At 44.7% G+C, this 15154-nt stretch overlaps 1 protein-coding gene across 4 annotated transcripts in view; it reads left to right on the forward strand.

Moving 5' to 3' along the window:
• Positions 1-15154, forward strand: part of PHKB (phosphorylase kinase regulatory subunit beta) — a 111179-nt gene that overhangs the window by 49928 nt on the left and 46097 nt on the right. For all 4 annotated transcript variants that reach the window (XM_077309546.1, XM_077309547.1, XM_077309549.1 and 1 more), the window contains 6 exons: positions 913-1008; positions 1800-1997; positions 4358-4415; positions 7496-7573; positions 10474-10632; positions 11163-11257. In XM_077309546.1, the coding sequence (XP_077165661.1) occupies positions 913-1008; positions 1800-1997; positions 4358-4415; positions 7496-7573; positions 10474-10632; positions 11163-11257 (684 nt within the window). The remainder of the gene's footprint in view (positions 1-912; positions 1009-1799; positions 1998-4357; positions 4416-7495; positions 7574-10473; positions 10633-11162; positions 11258-15154) is intronic.

Below are 15154 nucleotides of genomic sequence, written 5' to 3' on the forward strand. Positions count from 1 at the left end.
AGGTGTGGCCACTGTTTGCAGAACAGTGGGCAATTTAATAACATGTGTGTCATGGTTTCTGGTCCACCAAATTAGTAAATATCACGTGATGCCTGAGAGAAGGTATATGTGGTCACCAGAGATCATGGCCATCCTGTCTCCCCAGCATGGGCACTTGCTTCAAAACAACGGAAAATGCCTCCGTTGCATTTCTGAAAGCCTGTCTGCCAACTGAGAGGGATCATCTACAAATCGTGGCCTTATGCTAGTGATTGACATTAGACTTGCATTGCAGTTTTCATGCAAGTTCTTGTGCAGTTCCTCAGACATGTCACATCTCCAGTTCTGCTGGAACTCAATTACGTGGTGAGCTGATATGAATTCATCCAGTTGTCGTGCTCACCACTGAAGTTTTTGGCCCTCGAAGCAGATAGCCATCATCGCAAACCCTGTATCTTCTAGCTTGGTGTGATCCATTAATATTAACTGAATTAATATTATCCACCCGAATTCTCCCTGGGAGCTAAAGTGACTAAACTGAGGCTATCGTCCTTTGATCCCAAAAACGAGAAGCCAAGACTCACGGGAAAGGACGATAATGCCAGGAAAGGTTGAAGGCAGTAGGAAAAGAGGAAGGACCCAACTTGAGATAGATTGATTCATCCAAGGAAGCCACAGCCTTCAGTTTGCAAGACCTGCGCAAGGCTGTTAACGATTCATCAGCTTGCCAGAAGTTGGACGTGACTTGATGACCCATAACACACACAATAGGACATGCATTTGTCCTGGAAATGTCGTCCCTTGTTTGAAATGACTGGTTTATAGTTGCAGATTATAAATCGTAATCTCCTAGGAATCCTTTACCAGTATTTAATACTCTGGGCCTTTCTGTACCTATCCTCCATAGCGTGAATTGTGCCGTTCCCTTTACAGGGCTGCTCCTGGTCTGTCATATTTGTAGATCTGGATGCCCACAATCGGAATAGGCAGACTTTTTGTTCGTTGCTTCCCCGAGAATCCCGATCTCACGTAAGTAACATTTTTTATGAAATTGAGCTGAACAGGATAGGGAGGGGGATTAACTTGAATATAGTTCTTTGCTGTATTGCAGTTTTAATATCCTGTTTAATAAAGGGTCTGAAGTTGTTGTTTAGGGAGCAATTAGAATTTGTTCTTTAAATATTATTGCACAGGAGAGACCGTTCTAGAAGCTGATTATTATGATAGACGTGTCTTCAATAACTGTGGACAGGATGAATTCCTGTTTTAAAGCAGGACTGGACAACAGTGCGTTTTCCTCCCCTGAGCGATAAGTGGTACGATAGCTACTTCTTCAAAGTGTGCCTTAAGGCAGTGTCTCTATACCATTGGTGAGACACAGGAGACGCAATACCTCCTTAAAATGTTCTTGCACCAGGTTACAACCAGTCACCCTGGAGGGCAAAATAACAGGACCAGAGAAGCCAGGGCCTTTCCCATTGAATTATGGATTGGAGCCATTGAATTAGAATAGATCCATACTGAACTGGAAATTTCCATTGACTGCCCTTTCCTACTGAAGACCCCCATCCCCTGAGTCCCATTGTCTTTCAAGAGCAGCTTTCGGAGATCTGTGGGCTGCTGCTGGAGGGGAGTGGCCATACATTTTCATTTTGCTGTTGGAAAATTTATTTGGCTCCAACCCATGGTATGTGGGGCACCAGGTACATAGAGGTTAACATATAAGTAAGCATTCTAGTTCCTTGCTGCACCGTTTGCACCGTTCTTTCCCTCCCTCGTTCTCCCAATACTCAGACTCACCTTTCCTTCCCGTCCTGTAGAACACTGATGCCGCTCTCCTGCCCTGCATTAGCTATCCTTCCTTTGCTGTGGATGACGACGCTTTGTACAGCCAAACGATTGACAAGGTGGTTCGAAAGCTAAAAGGGAAATACGGGTTCAAGCGATTTTTGAGGGACGGCTATAGAACTGCACTGGAGGACAAAAATCGCCATTACTATAAACCTGCAGAGATTAAGGTAATGTAGCCGTTAACGTGATATCAGAAGGGATGAATCGGTGTGCGCATAAAGGTTCCAGTACATATCCCCTTGCAGAGTTTGTTTCTTATTTATCGAAATTTGTGTGGTGCAATTACTGGATAAAGAGGTTCCAGTTTGCCCACTCGGCATAGTTTTTTATGCAGCTAATTGCTGTGACTCCAAATGTCAAATTCTAATTTCTAATTACCTGTATCATACCAGTGCGGTCGCGCACGCTTGAACCTAGCATATTCCAGGCCTTCCGATGTAATTTCGACAGAAAATGACAAGTAGCACGTTTGTAGACTTGGCCCAAAGTCCCTTATCCTTGATCAGATTGTTTTATTGATCTTTCCCAATTCCCTGCTGTCCAGGCCAGACAACAAGCATTCAGGTTTGGCAGAGGAAATCTTGTCCCCCGCCCCCTCTAAATAGCTTATGAAAGGAAGCTGTTGAATTGTGCATGAGATGACTTAGCACAGGTTCGGCGGTATGACAGCATAAATGCACATTAATCTTTTTGCAGCATTGCTTACCAGCTTCTGGTTCAGGTCAAGGAGTTTCACTCGGTCACTGAGTTCCTTGAAGCAATATCATTCTGTAACTCTTCAATTTGCAGAGTCTTTTGCTTCTTGCTAATGCCAAGGGACTAAAGCAGGGATCACTAGCGTGGAACCCATGACGCTGTTAAATCTATGGGTTCAGAGGTGGACACAGACACTGGAAGTGATTGGAGCTCTTTATGGTGACCCAAGCATGGGACAAGAAAAACTGAATGGAACCGACCCCCCCCCCCTGAAAACCCCAACTGGCATACATGCACAGACAATAGCATCTTTTCTGCGGTGCCTGCTATTCGTCAGTTTCACTTTAAACCGACTTGATCCTGCAGACGGATCTATCCGCGCATTGGGTAATTGCAGCACAGACTTATGATCCTGCCTCAGGTAAAACGCCAGGTCAGGTTGGGTGTGAAAAGTCCAGCTAGATGTTTAAGCGATGATTATACTTTAGAATCCAGACTGTTTAGTCAGATCTGTTGTTAGAAACTCAGCTTGAAGCACGTCAAACCGGTCAGTCCTAGAGGAGATCAGCCCTGACCGCTCCTTAGAAGGCCAGATCCTGAAGATGAAACTCAAATACTTTGGCCACCTCATGAGAAGGAAGGACTCCCTGGAGAAGAGCCTAATGCTGGGAGCGATTGAGAGCAAAAGAAGAAGGGGACGACAGAGAATGAGGTGGCTGGAGGGAGTCACTGAAACAGTCGGTGCGAGCTTAAATGGACTCCGGGGAATGGTAGAGGACAGGAAGGCCTTGGAGGATCATTGTCCATGGGGTCACGATGGGTCGGACGCGACTTCGCAACTAACAACAGTAACAAATTCTGTTCTACCACAAAAGCTTCTCAAATAGAGGCAGCGTCCTTGTAGAAAAATAAGAGTGGGGAAAGAAAAAGAGCAAATCATCTGAACAGTTAGCTTTGGCACTTCCTGGTAATCTATTTTAGCGAAGCAGGCTTTGGATGTGCAGGCCTCGGAAGATGCACTGTCAGCACTTTTCCTCCTGATTGATTCGTGTAGAGGTAAATGCGCTTACATTTCAGGGGCGATGTACAGTTTGTTTCCCACAACAAATGGCCGCGTTATTTATCATTTTATTTAATTTCACAGCTGACTACAAACAAGGGTCTATTAATAACAAAAATCTCTATGCGCATCAGAGTATTAATGCTTGCCATTAAAGTCGCTCTGAATAGAATTCCCATTTTTCCTCCTAACGCTTTTATTTTTGACTTTTTAAAATTTAAAGGCGAATTTTCTTGTAAAGGAAAACAAAAAAAACCCAACCATCCAAAATGCATAAACTTCTGCTGCGACATTTTTACAGTCCCGCAAATCTTTATGTGCCGTGACGAGTCATCTTTTTCGCTTTAAAATAAGTTGTTTACACTTGAAAGAATAATTTGTTCACATGTTTTTTCTTGGAAAGAGCCTCTTGTGGCGCAGAGTGGTAAGGCAGCAGACATGCAGTCTGAAAGCTTTGCCCATGAGGTTGGGAGTTCGATCCCAGCAGCCGGCTCAAGGTTGACTCAGCCTTCCATCCTTCCGAGGTCGGTAAAATGAGTACCCAGCTTGCTGGGGGGTAAACGGTAATGACTGGGGAAGGCACTGGCAAACCACCCCGTATTGAGTCTGCCATGAAAACGCTGGAGGGTGTCACCCCAAGGGTCAGACATGACCCGGTGCTTGCACAGGGGATACCTTTACCTTTACCTTTTTTATCTTGGAAGATGTGATAAGGTATTTGAAGGCGTGAGATGGCTGCGTGCTTCTAATTCCTCTTTTTTAAAATTCTAGCTCTTTGACGGCATTGAATGTGAATTTCCTCTCTTTTTCATTTTCATGATGATTGATGGTAAGTGTGACTTTTCTTTCCTCGGGGAATGGGGAACGGAGCAATAAAACGTTTCTTTTGGCAGTGTAGAAAGGAAGGCTCTGGTGTAGCTATGCCAAGGTTTTCAGTGGCAACTCTGCCTCCTACGTCAAATGAGCAGAATGAACTAATATTTCTTTGATGCACTGCTGAGAAGAGAATCCTTAGACATATTCGCTGTTCCGAAATTTTCAGGATCCTGTTCTTAATGTCATTCTTGGCGTTCAGAATGTACGCTGTAGCTGGCAGGCGAAACTTCACTTAGTTCACCCAGTTGGACGGGAGACCCAGCGTGAATTTCCTGGTTTCCTAGCTGAGAGAGCTTCTCTGTTAATTTCCGTACAGCAGGCTTTCTCAATCAGAGTTTTGTGGGACCCTGGAGTTTCTGGATGGCCCTGGAAGGGTTTCCTGATTGGGTGGGAGTTAATTGATTTTTTATATATATATTTTAATTGGTTAAACATTTATCAGGTGATATTGACCATATATGATCATGTCGACCTAGCACTCCTCCCAAAATACCCAATGATGGGCCTGGAGGGGTTGGGAATGTACACAGCTAGACTTTGATTGCACCACTTCTGGGGTTTCTGGAAGCCTGGCGAATGTTTCAGGGGTTTCTCAAAGGTAAAAAAGTTTAGAAAGGCTGCCCTCGAGGCACCCAGTATTATTGGCAGGCCATGTGCATAAGCATTCCAGCCGTGCTATTTCATCAGCATACCTCTAGATCACAGCAAGATTAGATCTGAAATTGGCTAACATGAATGCGTTTTAACATCTGCTCCTGGACCTGTTTGTGCTGTTGTACTGTTAATTTTTCAAGCCATCTCTGCTAGCATTCATCACCTCCATTTTGGATAGTGAATTCCAATGGAGGAGGGGAAATGAGATACCTCTTGAAAACCCTTGCAGATCCCCCATCTTCTAAACCTCTGCCACGTCTGCCTTTGCAAGCCTTAACCGCTTACAATTATATGATGATAAAACTGGCAAGCAAGTTCTTCCTGAAATTTGATTTCTCTCTGAGCACTTGATGTTTTTTGTTGTTCCATGTATCTTGCGGGGCAAGCTCTCAAGCACTTCTCCCTTCATCTCAAATGCTAAGAGATGAGAAAATGTTCATATAATTCTTCATTTGGAGTTCTTACAGCAAAAAACAAAACAAAACAAAAGGATATACTTCATTCTCTTCTCTGCATTGATGAGGAGAATACAGGCTTCAGAGCTGTTTAAACAGGCACAGCCCTTCCCTTCCCATCCCTTAAATCAGGGGTAGTCAAACTATTCCCATGAGCTCATGGGAATTGTAGTCCATGGACATCTGGAGGGCCGCAGTTTGACTACCCCTGAAGTAGATGCTCTACCACTCCGCCAAGCCTCCCCTGATCCATAGGGCAGACCTCTGCCTTTGACCCTGGAGAGCCACTGACAGCCAGAGTAGACAGTACTGAACTTGATGGGCAGCTTAGAAAGCAGCTTATTAGCCGTGGTAGCTAAATGAGATTTCATGTTCAGAGGCAGTCCAGCTCTGGAAGCTACATGTGATGGGCCCGCCTTTCACCATTGAGAAACCCCTAGAACATTCTCCAGGCTTTGAGAAACCCCAGAAGTGAGGCAGTCGTGCAGAATATGGGAAGCATAGCTATGTACATACCCACCCAGGGCCTCTCCCCATCCCCTCCAGGCTCATCATTGGCCATTTTGGGGGTAGGTGGGTCAACATGATAATATATGGGCATATCAACCAAAAAGGTTTAACCAATTTAAAAAAAAACATAAAGAAAATTAATTCACTCCCACCCATTTGGGAAACCCTTCCAGGGTTGTCAAGAAACCCCAGGGTTTCATGAGACCCTGGTTGAGAAAGCCTCTTGTAGACAAAGAATGGGGAATGATAACGTCTCTGTACAACCCCACCCTCCCATTCATATTTGACGGTATCTGGCTGCTCATTGTTAGAACCAGAATACTGGGCTGAAGGGGCCCATTGAATCTGATCTTGCAAAACCCTGACGATGTGCAGTTGTGGAGAGACAGAGACAAATTCTGCAGCGCGGTAAATGCGAGCAAGAATGATTCTCTCCATAAACTGCATGCTACGGAGAGGAATGATTTTCGGTTTGCAGCCTCAGCCCTAAAGGAAAATGTGTACAGAAGAACCGTCGAAGAGTCATAAGACGGAGAAGACAAAATGGAACAGCCAGAAAGTGTGAATTGTTGCAAATGTCATAAAAGGAAAGCCACGCTGATCAAAGCACACAACCCTGTGATCATCGGAGCAGCCTGCTGGGAGTCCATTTGTCATTGCATAGACCCCTGCCTCCCAGGAGAATTATTGTCAGCCCCAAAGTACACGAAAGGAAAGGAGATCAAAGCAGCGCAGTAGAAACCGGCTTCACAGATCTTCAGAGTAGCGGGGCAGAAAAACAGCACCCGGTGCAAGCAGATCCTTGCAGATTTCTGCAAACTGTATCAGCATTGGGGAAAGGGACTCTTTGCTTTTGCTTGTGGTTAAAAACACCTGAAATTATGTTGGTATTTTCACATTTATTTTGTATTTAGGTAATGCAGGTATACCCCAGCTTTCACCTCAGTGGGAGCCCAAAGTGGTCTGCATCCTTTTCCTTTCCTTTATTTTATCCTCACAACACCCCTGTGAGGTAGGTTAGGCTGAGAGAGTGCGACTGGCCCGAGGACACCCAGCAACTTTCCGAGTGGGGATTTGAACCTGGATCTTTCGGATCCTAAACTGACTCTCTTAACCACCAAGCCAGACCATACCAGTGGGGTGCAGATTGTCGGACTGGGCTCTGGGAAATGCAGGTTCCAATCCCGATCCCGTCAAGGAAGTTTGGGCCAGGCACGCACTCTGGGCCTAACCTACCACACAGGGTTGTTGTTACGAGGATAAAATGGAGGGGGAATGCTGTTGCAAGCCACTCTGGGTTCTGTCTGGGGAGAAAAGCAGGGTATAAATACCTAAAGAAATAAACCCAAGTATGCCTGTGGAAGAAAGAAGTGGTTTGTTTTTTAAATGAAATGTTTACTTCGTTGCATTTTAGGAGTTTTTAGAGGCAACACCGAGCAAGTCAAAGAGTATCAGCAGCTCCTGGATCCTTTGCTGCAGCAGTCCCCAGAAGGTGGGTATAGATTCACTGGAGGATTTCTATGGATACTAGGAAGTTCCGTTCCAGAGAACATTTTAAGCCGTAGCGGGGTGGGGGTGGGCAGTGCGGGATCATGTGCCATGGACAGAAATCTATTGCACCTATAGAGATTACCAGTGGATCTAAGCCCCCAATCGGGACTTCTCCAAAAAGGAGGTGGGTAACTGAAACAAGTGACTCCCAAGACATGGATTTATATGTTCTTGGAAGATCAGAGCTCCAAGGCTAAATGGGAACATAAAACTTAATTCATCTCCCCAGTAAAATACAGCTCATCAAAAAATGAAGTTCATTATCTGGTGAAGGAGCGGCTGAGAGGTTAAATGTTAGCTTTGCATGGGAACCAGCACCCTTCTCTCTGCAGTCCTGCTACATAAAGCCAGACTTTCCCATGGTTAGATGAGCAGCCTTATAACTGCTCATTACAGCCCGTTGATCTGATAGATCTGGGTTTAAATGTGGGAAGGTCGTGTTGCTTGCCCGTTTCCGGTTGCTCCCGTGGTTTCTCTCTGCCTTCCCTTTGCTCGCCTGTTCTGCTGGCCGGTTCTGCCATGACTTTTCACAGTCAGAATAGTTCAGCAGTGGAATAGGCTGCCTAAGGAGGTGGTGAGCTCCCCCTCACTGGCAGTCTTCAAGCAAAGGCTGGATACACACTTTTCTTGGGTGCTTTAGGATGCTTTGGGCTGATCCTGCCTTGAGCAGGGGGTTGGACTAGATGGCCTGTATGGCCCCTTCCAACTCTAAGATTCTATGATTCTAAACCGGGAAGGTAGCCTGAAGCTGTCCGAGTTCTCTTTTGAAGGCACTTGGCCTATTTGTTCAGTAATCTTTGCAACCCACAGAAAAGCAGTACTCATCTTCCCCGAGCTTCAAAGGCTGTTGAAATAATAGCAATAGTGTTGCTGAGCTCCAGGTGGAGGTAAGTTCCAGGTGGTCTGTGTGGCATTATACCCTGCTGAGATTCCTCCCCTCCCCAGGCTCTGTCCTCTCCCCAGGCTCCACCCTCAGATTGCCAGGTATATCCCTATTTAGAACTGGCAACTCTAAACAGCAATCTGGGAAAGAGATTTGATACAGCACTACCTTACTTGTTTTGAGCTTTCCCGGGCTGGTTGTCTTGGTCTTAATCTTCTGGACCGCTTGGATAACAGGATTGCCAGTTTCAGATTGGGAAATACCTGGTGATTTTTAGGGCGGAGCCTGAGGAGGGTAGTTTGTTGGGGAGGGAAGGGAAGGGACTTCGGCGGGATGCAATGCATTGAGTCCATCTTCCAAAGCAGCCATTTTCTGCAGGCCTGGAAATCAATCATGATCCCTGGAGATCTGTAGCCACCACCTCGAGGTTGACAACCTTATTGGAAAAGCATTGCTTGATTAGTTACAATGGTTTCCATTGTTATGACCTATTCACTGTTTTAGATTGATAAGGCGTAGATTCCTTTTCAAACTTTCTTTTTCACGCAGTGTTCTCGGTGTAGTGGTTAGGAGCGTGGACTTCTAATCTGGCAAGCTAGGTTTGATTCCCCGCTCCTCCTCCACTGGGTGACCTTGAGCTCGCCACAGGACTGATAAAGCTGTTCTGACTGAGCAGGAATATCAGGACTCTTTCAGTCTCACCTTCCTCACAGGATGTCTGTTGTGGGGAGGGGAAAGGGAAGTTGATTATAAGCCCCTTTGAGACTCCTTCGGGTAGAGAAAAGTGGCATATAAGAACCAGCTCTTCTTCTGAATCAGCCAGCTTCCATTCTGTTGAAATGACCATTGCTTTGCCTGCCCCTCATTCCCATGTATTAATAAATTGATAAACCATGAGTTCCTCATCTGTTTTGTCGATTTCATTAACCCATTATATCAACACACCCGAAAAGTGAACCACATTGGCAGCTAACTCTTCCTTAATCTTATTTCTGGATATTTCCAAGCAATTACAGAAGATTAATAAAAGACAGTGTTTCCTCGCAGGCTTTTATGTTAGCTCGTCTTTGACATTTTAAATCCGTGCAGCCATTCTGTATAATATAATGGGAGATTTACCATGTAATGAAAAAATGTTTGCTTATCCTGTTATAGCCAGAACCTGTGTCGAAGGTGTGCTTAACTTTTGGTGGTGAATTTAATATTTATATTGCATTAAACATAATATCTTAAACCACTTTTTAAAAAAAAACCTGTCAAAATGCAATGAACTCTTGAAATCCATGAAGTTTCATTCTAAGTTCTTTTAAGACACAAGATAGTGTCTTTGACTGCCCTGCTTTCTGTTTAGTATGCAAGCTCTCAGTTTTTCATCTTTTAATAATGTTTCCAGCTTGGTGCAGAGATCCAGCTTGGTGTAGTGGTTAGGAGTGCAGACTTCTAATCTGGTAAGCCGGGTTTGATTCCCCGCTACTCCACATGACGCGTGCTGTAACCGGTTACCTTGGGCTTGCCACAGCACTGATAAAGCTGTTCTGACTGAGCAGGAATATCAGGGCTCTGTCAGCCTCACCCACCTCACAGGGTGTCTGTTGTGGGGAGAGGAAAGGGAAGGAGAATGTAAGCCACTTTGAGACTCCTTCGGGTAGAAAAGCGGCATATAAGAACCAACTCTTCTTCAGTAATATCAGGGCTCTCTCAGCCTCACCTCCCTCACAGGGTGTCTATTGTGGGGAGAGGAAGGAAAGGTGAATGGAAGCCACTTTGAGACTCCTTTGGGTAGAGAAAAGCAGCATATATGAACCAACTCTTCTTCTTCAGCAATATCAGGGCTCTCTCAGCCTCACCTCCTTACAGGGTGTCTGTTGTGGGGAGAGAAAAAGTGGCATATAAGAACCACTTCTTCTATTTTCATAATGCCATGCATAGCTTTGACCTTGTCTTCTGAAACCCCACAGGCTACCCTGTCGTGCCTAAGTATTACTACGTGCCAGCAGACTTTGTTGAACTGGAAAAGAAGAATCCCGGCAGCCAGAAACGATTTCCAAGCAACCACGGGCGGGATGGGAAATTCTTTCTGTGGGGGCAATCCCTTTACATCATTGCAAAACTTCTCGGTAAGTGGAAAGGAAGTGGTGGGAAAGCAGGTTTGGAAGAGGCATGTTCTCATTCCATGCCTCAGATATCAAACTATCAGGCATCAGCGGCCTCCTCAAGACTCATCCACCATTATAAATGTTGCAGGACGTGTGAAAAAGCAACCCGTCGTGTCTGGATTTCAGTGGGGGCTAGTTCTGGTGGGTTCTCAAGTGATTATCTCCAGCATGTATGAAATGAAGGGGGATGAAATGAAGGTAGTGATGTCAACTCAGTTTGGGAAATTCCTGGAGATTTGAGGTGTGGAGCCCTGAAGGGTGAGGTGTGGACAGGGGAGGGACACCAGCAAGGCATAATGTCTTAGAGTCACCTATTATCTCCTCTGTGTCTTGCTCTGGTCTGATTTTTAAAGGCGGTGTCCTGCGGTTGATCTTAACACCTGTCATCTTGTTTAAACCATTGCTTGCCATCCTTCTTATCCTTATTATCCGTGATAAATGCTTTTAGCTGAACAGATGAAGTGATTAATTGGCGGCGGTTTGCTTTCCAGTCGACGGCTTAGTAAGCGCCAAAGATATCGACCCAGTGAAGCGTTACATCCCTCCCCAAGATCAACGCAACGTCAGCATGAGATACTCGAATCAGGTAGGAGCGCCTTTGATCCAAGTGGCTTTTTTGTTAGTCAGCGTTGGGAAATGGGCACTCATGAAGCGGCCTGTTTGCATCAGACCGTGGGTCCATCATCCTGACCTGGACGGCCTAGGCAAGCTCCGTCTCAGCAGATCTTGGAAGCTAAGCAGGGTCGGCCCTGGTTAGAATTTGGATGGGAGACCAACAAGGAAGGCTAGGATCGTCATGCAGAGGTGGCCAATGGCAAAGCATCTCTGAATGTCTCTTGGTTTGAAACCCCCACAGCGTTGCCATAAGTCAACTGAGATTTGACGGCACTTTACACAAACATGCACATGTTAGTCCATCAAGGTTCGTATTCTCTGTTGTGGCAGGCTGGTTGGCATTGGCTCTCCAAGGACTCATAACACATGCCGACCCGGTCTTATTTTTATTTTAAACTGGAGATGCCGGGGATTGAACCCGAGTCCTTCTGCTTGCAAAGCCACCTCCCGTATTAAGATGCTGTCGTTGAGAGTGCTTACGCACACATAACATGTTGGAGCAGTAAAAGGACTTCAGGAGTCTATGCAGCTGTATGTTCCATAGAGGTGAAAGGGTCTACTGTTGCCCATTGATGTTTTTGCTGTCGGAATAGATGTCCTGGGCTCAAGAGATGACTCAAGAGATGGAAGGAGCATCTTAGAGGTTACTCATTTTATTAATTGGCGTGTTACATAAAAACGCACCTCATCATAAAGCAGATCTAAAGTAGGTTGAGATGGGGGGGTCAGGTGTGCTAAGTGAGCTCATTCCCCAACTCAATAAAGCACCATTCAGACGTCAATCTTGAGTGGGTTGTAAATGATGCCAGCCACAACTCTTCAGCTGTCGTATCTTTTATACTGTGTTAAGCCATCCCGAGCCGAGGAGGGCAATAATTGCAGGTAATAAGTGGGAGAATGAGCTGACGGAATGGTCTCCTTGAACTTCGCGTCCCATTCCATTTACAGCTCTGAGTGAGCCCGTGTTGCTGTTGTGGCTTGGGGAAAAAAATTAAATCCAGATGCCTCTGCAGTGTATTTCTACTTTTTGATTTGGCTTGTAGGCAAGACCTCAGGAAACCTTTCCATGAAATGGAGACCTCTTCTCTCCCTCCCTCTCCCTCCTAGCAAGGCCTGCTGGATGGAGACAGACACCTTTTTATCCCCCCCCCCCTTACCCCCTTCCACTGTGAAAGTGTCACTTTTTGGTAGAGTGGCTGATCTTAAGGTTGTGGCTGGAGATCTCCAGGATACATAAATCACTCATCCATCCATCCATCCCACTTTTCCTGATTTGGAAGATTGACTGCATGGCTTTATACCCTATGAATGTCCCTTCCATTCCATAATGCCACTTTCACAGGCTCCGCCCTCAGACCTCCTGATGTTTTATTGTAAACCGTTGTGAGACTATGGTAAGCGGTGGTATATAAATTCAATAATTAACAAATAGATAGATAGATAGATAGATAGATAGATAGATAGATAGATAGATAGATAGATAGATAGATAGATAGATAGATAGATAGATAGATAGATAGATAGATAGATAGATAGATAGATAGATAGATAGATAGATAGATAGATAGATAGATAGATAGATAGATAGATAGATAAAATATTTCCAACTTGGATCTGGCAACCCTACAGTTTGTTGTGAACTGTGAAGTTTCTTACAATTCTCTACGGGTCTCCTATTTTTATAGTTGTTGGGGTTGTCAGGTAGGGAAACTAAGGCAGCTACAGTTCAGGAAATGCACACAACATATATGTTGTTTTTCATTTTGTGCTTCTTAATTTAAAAAAAATTAAATGGATGATGTTTTTTCTTTATCATAGCACCTCAGGGGCTGGTTTCTTGCATACGCTTCAACCTACAATACATTGAGACTTGCTTATGAGTAAACATTGATAGGCTTGTTGGATCTTTTGCAAAGCTTTATGTTTTGGATTTACTGAATGTTTGCTGATATCCATTTATCTCATTTAATCAATTGATATGCGCTCGATATACGGCCGAACCCTACCAGCTGCTTCGGTCTTGTGTTTGCCCCAAAAACGGAGTCACAGAATGGAACACAAAACATTTTGCTTTACTGTGCCTTCTGGAACCGAAAGCCACTGCGGTCTCCAAGGTGCTTTGTTGCTTTTCCCCCGACTGAACATATCAAATTAAACCATCTCACTTTGTTCCTAAGCAAACGAAGAAATCCATTTAGTCATCGCAACGTCTTTGGTAATATATGGGCCCGTGGAAGCAAAATCAATTCAGATTTAGCACTTTAGAAAAAAAGGAAAGCAATCCCAATCATTAATGGAATTCGTTGAAGTTATTCTCATTAGTAATAAAACAACTTAATCCATCTCAACCTTCATTGCATCGCAGATTGCCACTACAAAAGTCAATTGCTAGTAAGTGGCACCTTTTATAGACAGTTCTCTTGGAGCCAGATCTATTAAAAGATAAGTTATTCCCCAGTAACTGGAATTCCAGCTCTAAGGTCTTGAGTCAAGAAACTGCTGAGGTGTGTGTCACACGGTGCCATGCCGCAGGGCCAGATTTTCCTATAGGCTAACTAGGCTTCAGCCTAGGGCCTCAAGATCAAGAGGGGCCTATATTCCACATTTTTTATAAAGGTTAGTACCAATCACAACATGTTTCATTTAACGTATTGATATATATCACAGTAATGATGTATTTTATTATCTCTCATGTAATTTACAAACTTAAAAAGGGGAAGTGAAAGGGCCACATAAGTGGAATAGCCTAGGGCCTCTTTTCATGTAAATCCGGCCCTGCACGCACGGTTCCATGGATTGCATGCTAGCACTGGTTGCAGTCACCATATGTTGCCTGTGTCTTGAAAAGGTTAGGTTTGATTTAATGGCCAGGCCATGGTTTTGACCCGTCGTGCTTGGGCTGATGAGCTCGCTCTTCTGTCGCTTCCCCTGCGTGTGCTGTCAGCCACACAGTCATTTTCTGGCCACCAGATCTGCAAAACAGTTTGCAAGTAATTGAGATTTTTGACTGGGGGGCAGACTTAAACTTGTACAAATTCAACAGGAAGGGCGGGTGGGAACGGCAGCACTCAACAGAGGGAGTGCGCATCATGTTCTCGATGCTTGTACTGGTACCGATAACTTGGGTTGTTGCTCCTTCAACCAGCACCATGGACAGGAAGCGTCACTAAAATGAATGGGGTTTAGCGGTCCGACAAGCTGTCCCTATTATCAGACGTTTTGTGCCCCTTATCACCCCCATCCAGGCCCATCATTGGCCATTGGGGGGGGGGGTGGAGGTCAACATGACTATATATGGTCATATCACCCAATAAACGTTTGACAAATTTAAATGATATATCAAAATTAATTAAATCCCACCCTTTTGGAAAACCCTTCCAGGGCCATCAAGAAACCCCATGGTTTCATGAAACCCCAGTTGAGAAAGCCTGATATAGCTGCTTGGAATCCTCATTGAGAGACAGGTTGGGGTCTAGACAAATTAATTAAATTTTAAAAACAACACGAGGTTCTGCTTTCCTCATTCCCCAGTTTAGGTTGCCTTTTGTATATGTGTCTTTTAGCAGAAACCCATTCAGGTTGAGCTAAGATGTGGGTGGCTGGATCTGTTGTGCAGCATATCCACTGGGAGTGTGTTTTGATATAATATCACAGTCAAGGAAATGCAACACGACGGCCGCTGATTTGTTTCTTCCATATTGTGTCATAAAATATCTTTATTTCTTTTCAGTAATAAACCGCAGCGCATTGCAAATCCAATAAATAAGACATAAAAAGTTCATTCCTTTCCCTCCGCAACAGTTTTGCCAGGCATCTTTTAAAGTACATTTATGTTTAACCTTGCTTTACAACCTGTGTGTTAAGCCGC

Source organism: Paroedura picta, chromosome 14, assembly GCF_049243985.1.
Source record: "Paroedura picta isolate Pp20150507F chromosome 14, Ppicta_v3.0, whole genome shotgun sequence".
In the NCBI taxonomy this organism is placed as follows: Eukaryota; Metazoa; Chordata; class Lepidosauria; order Squamata; family Gekkonidae; genus Paroedura; species Paroedura picta.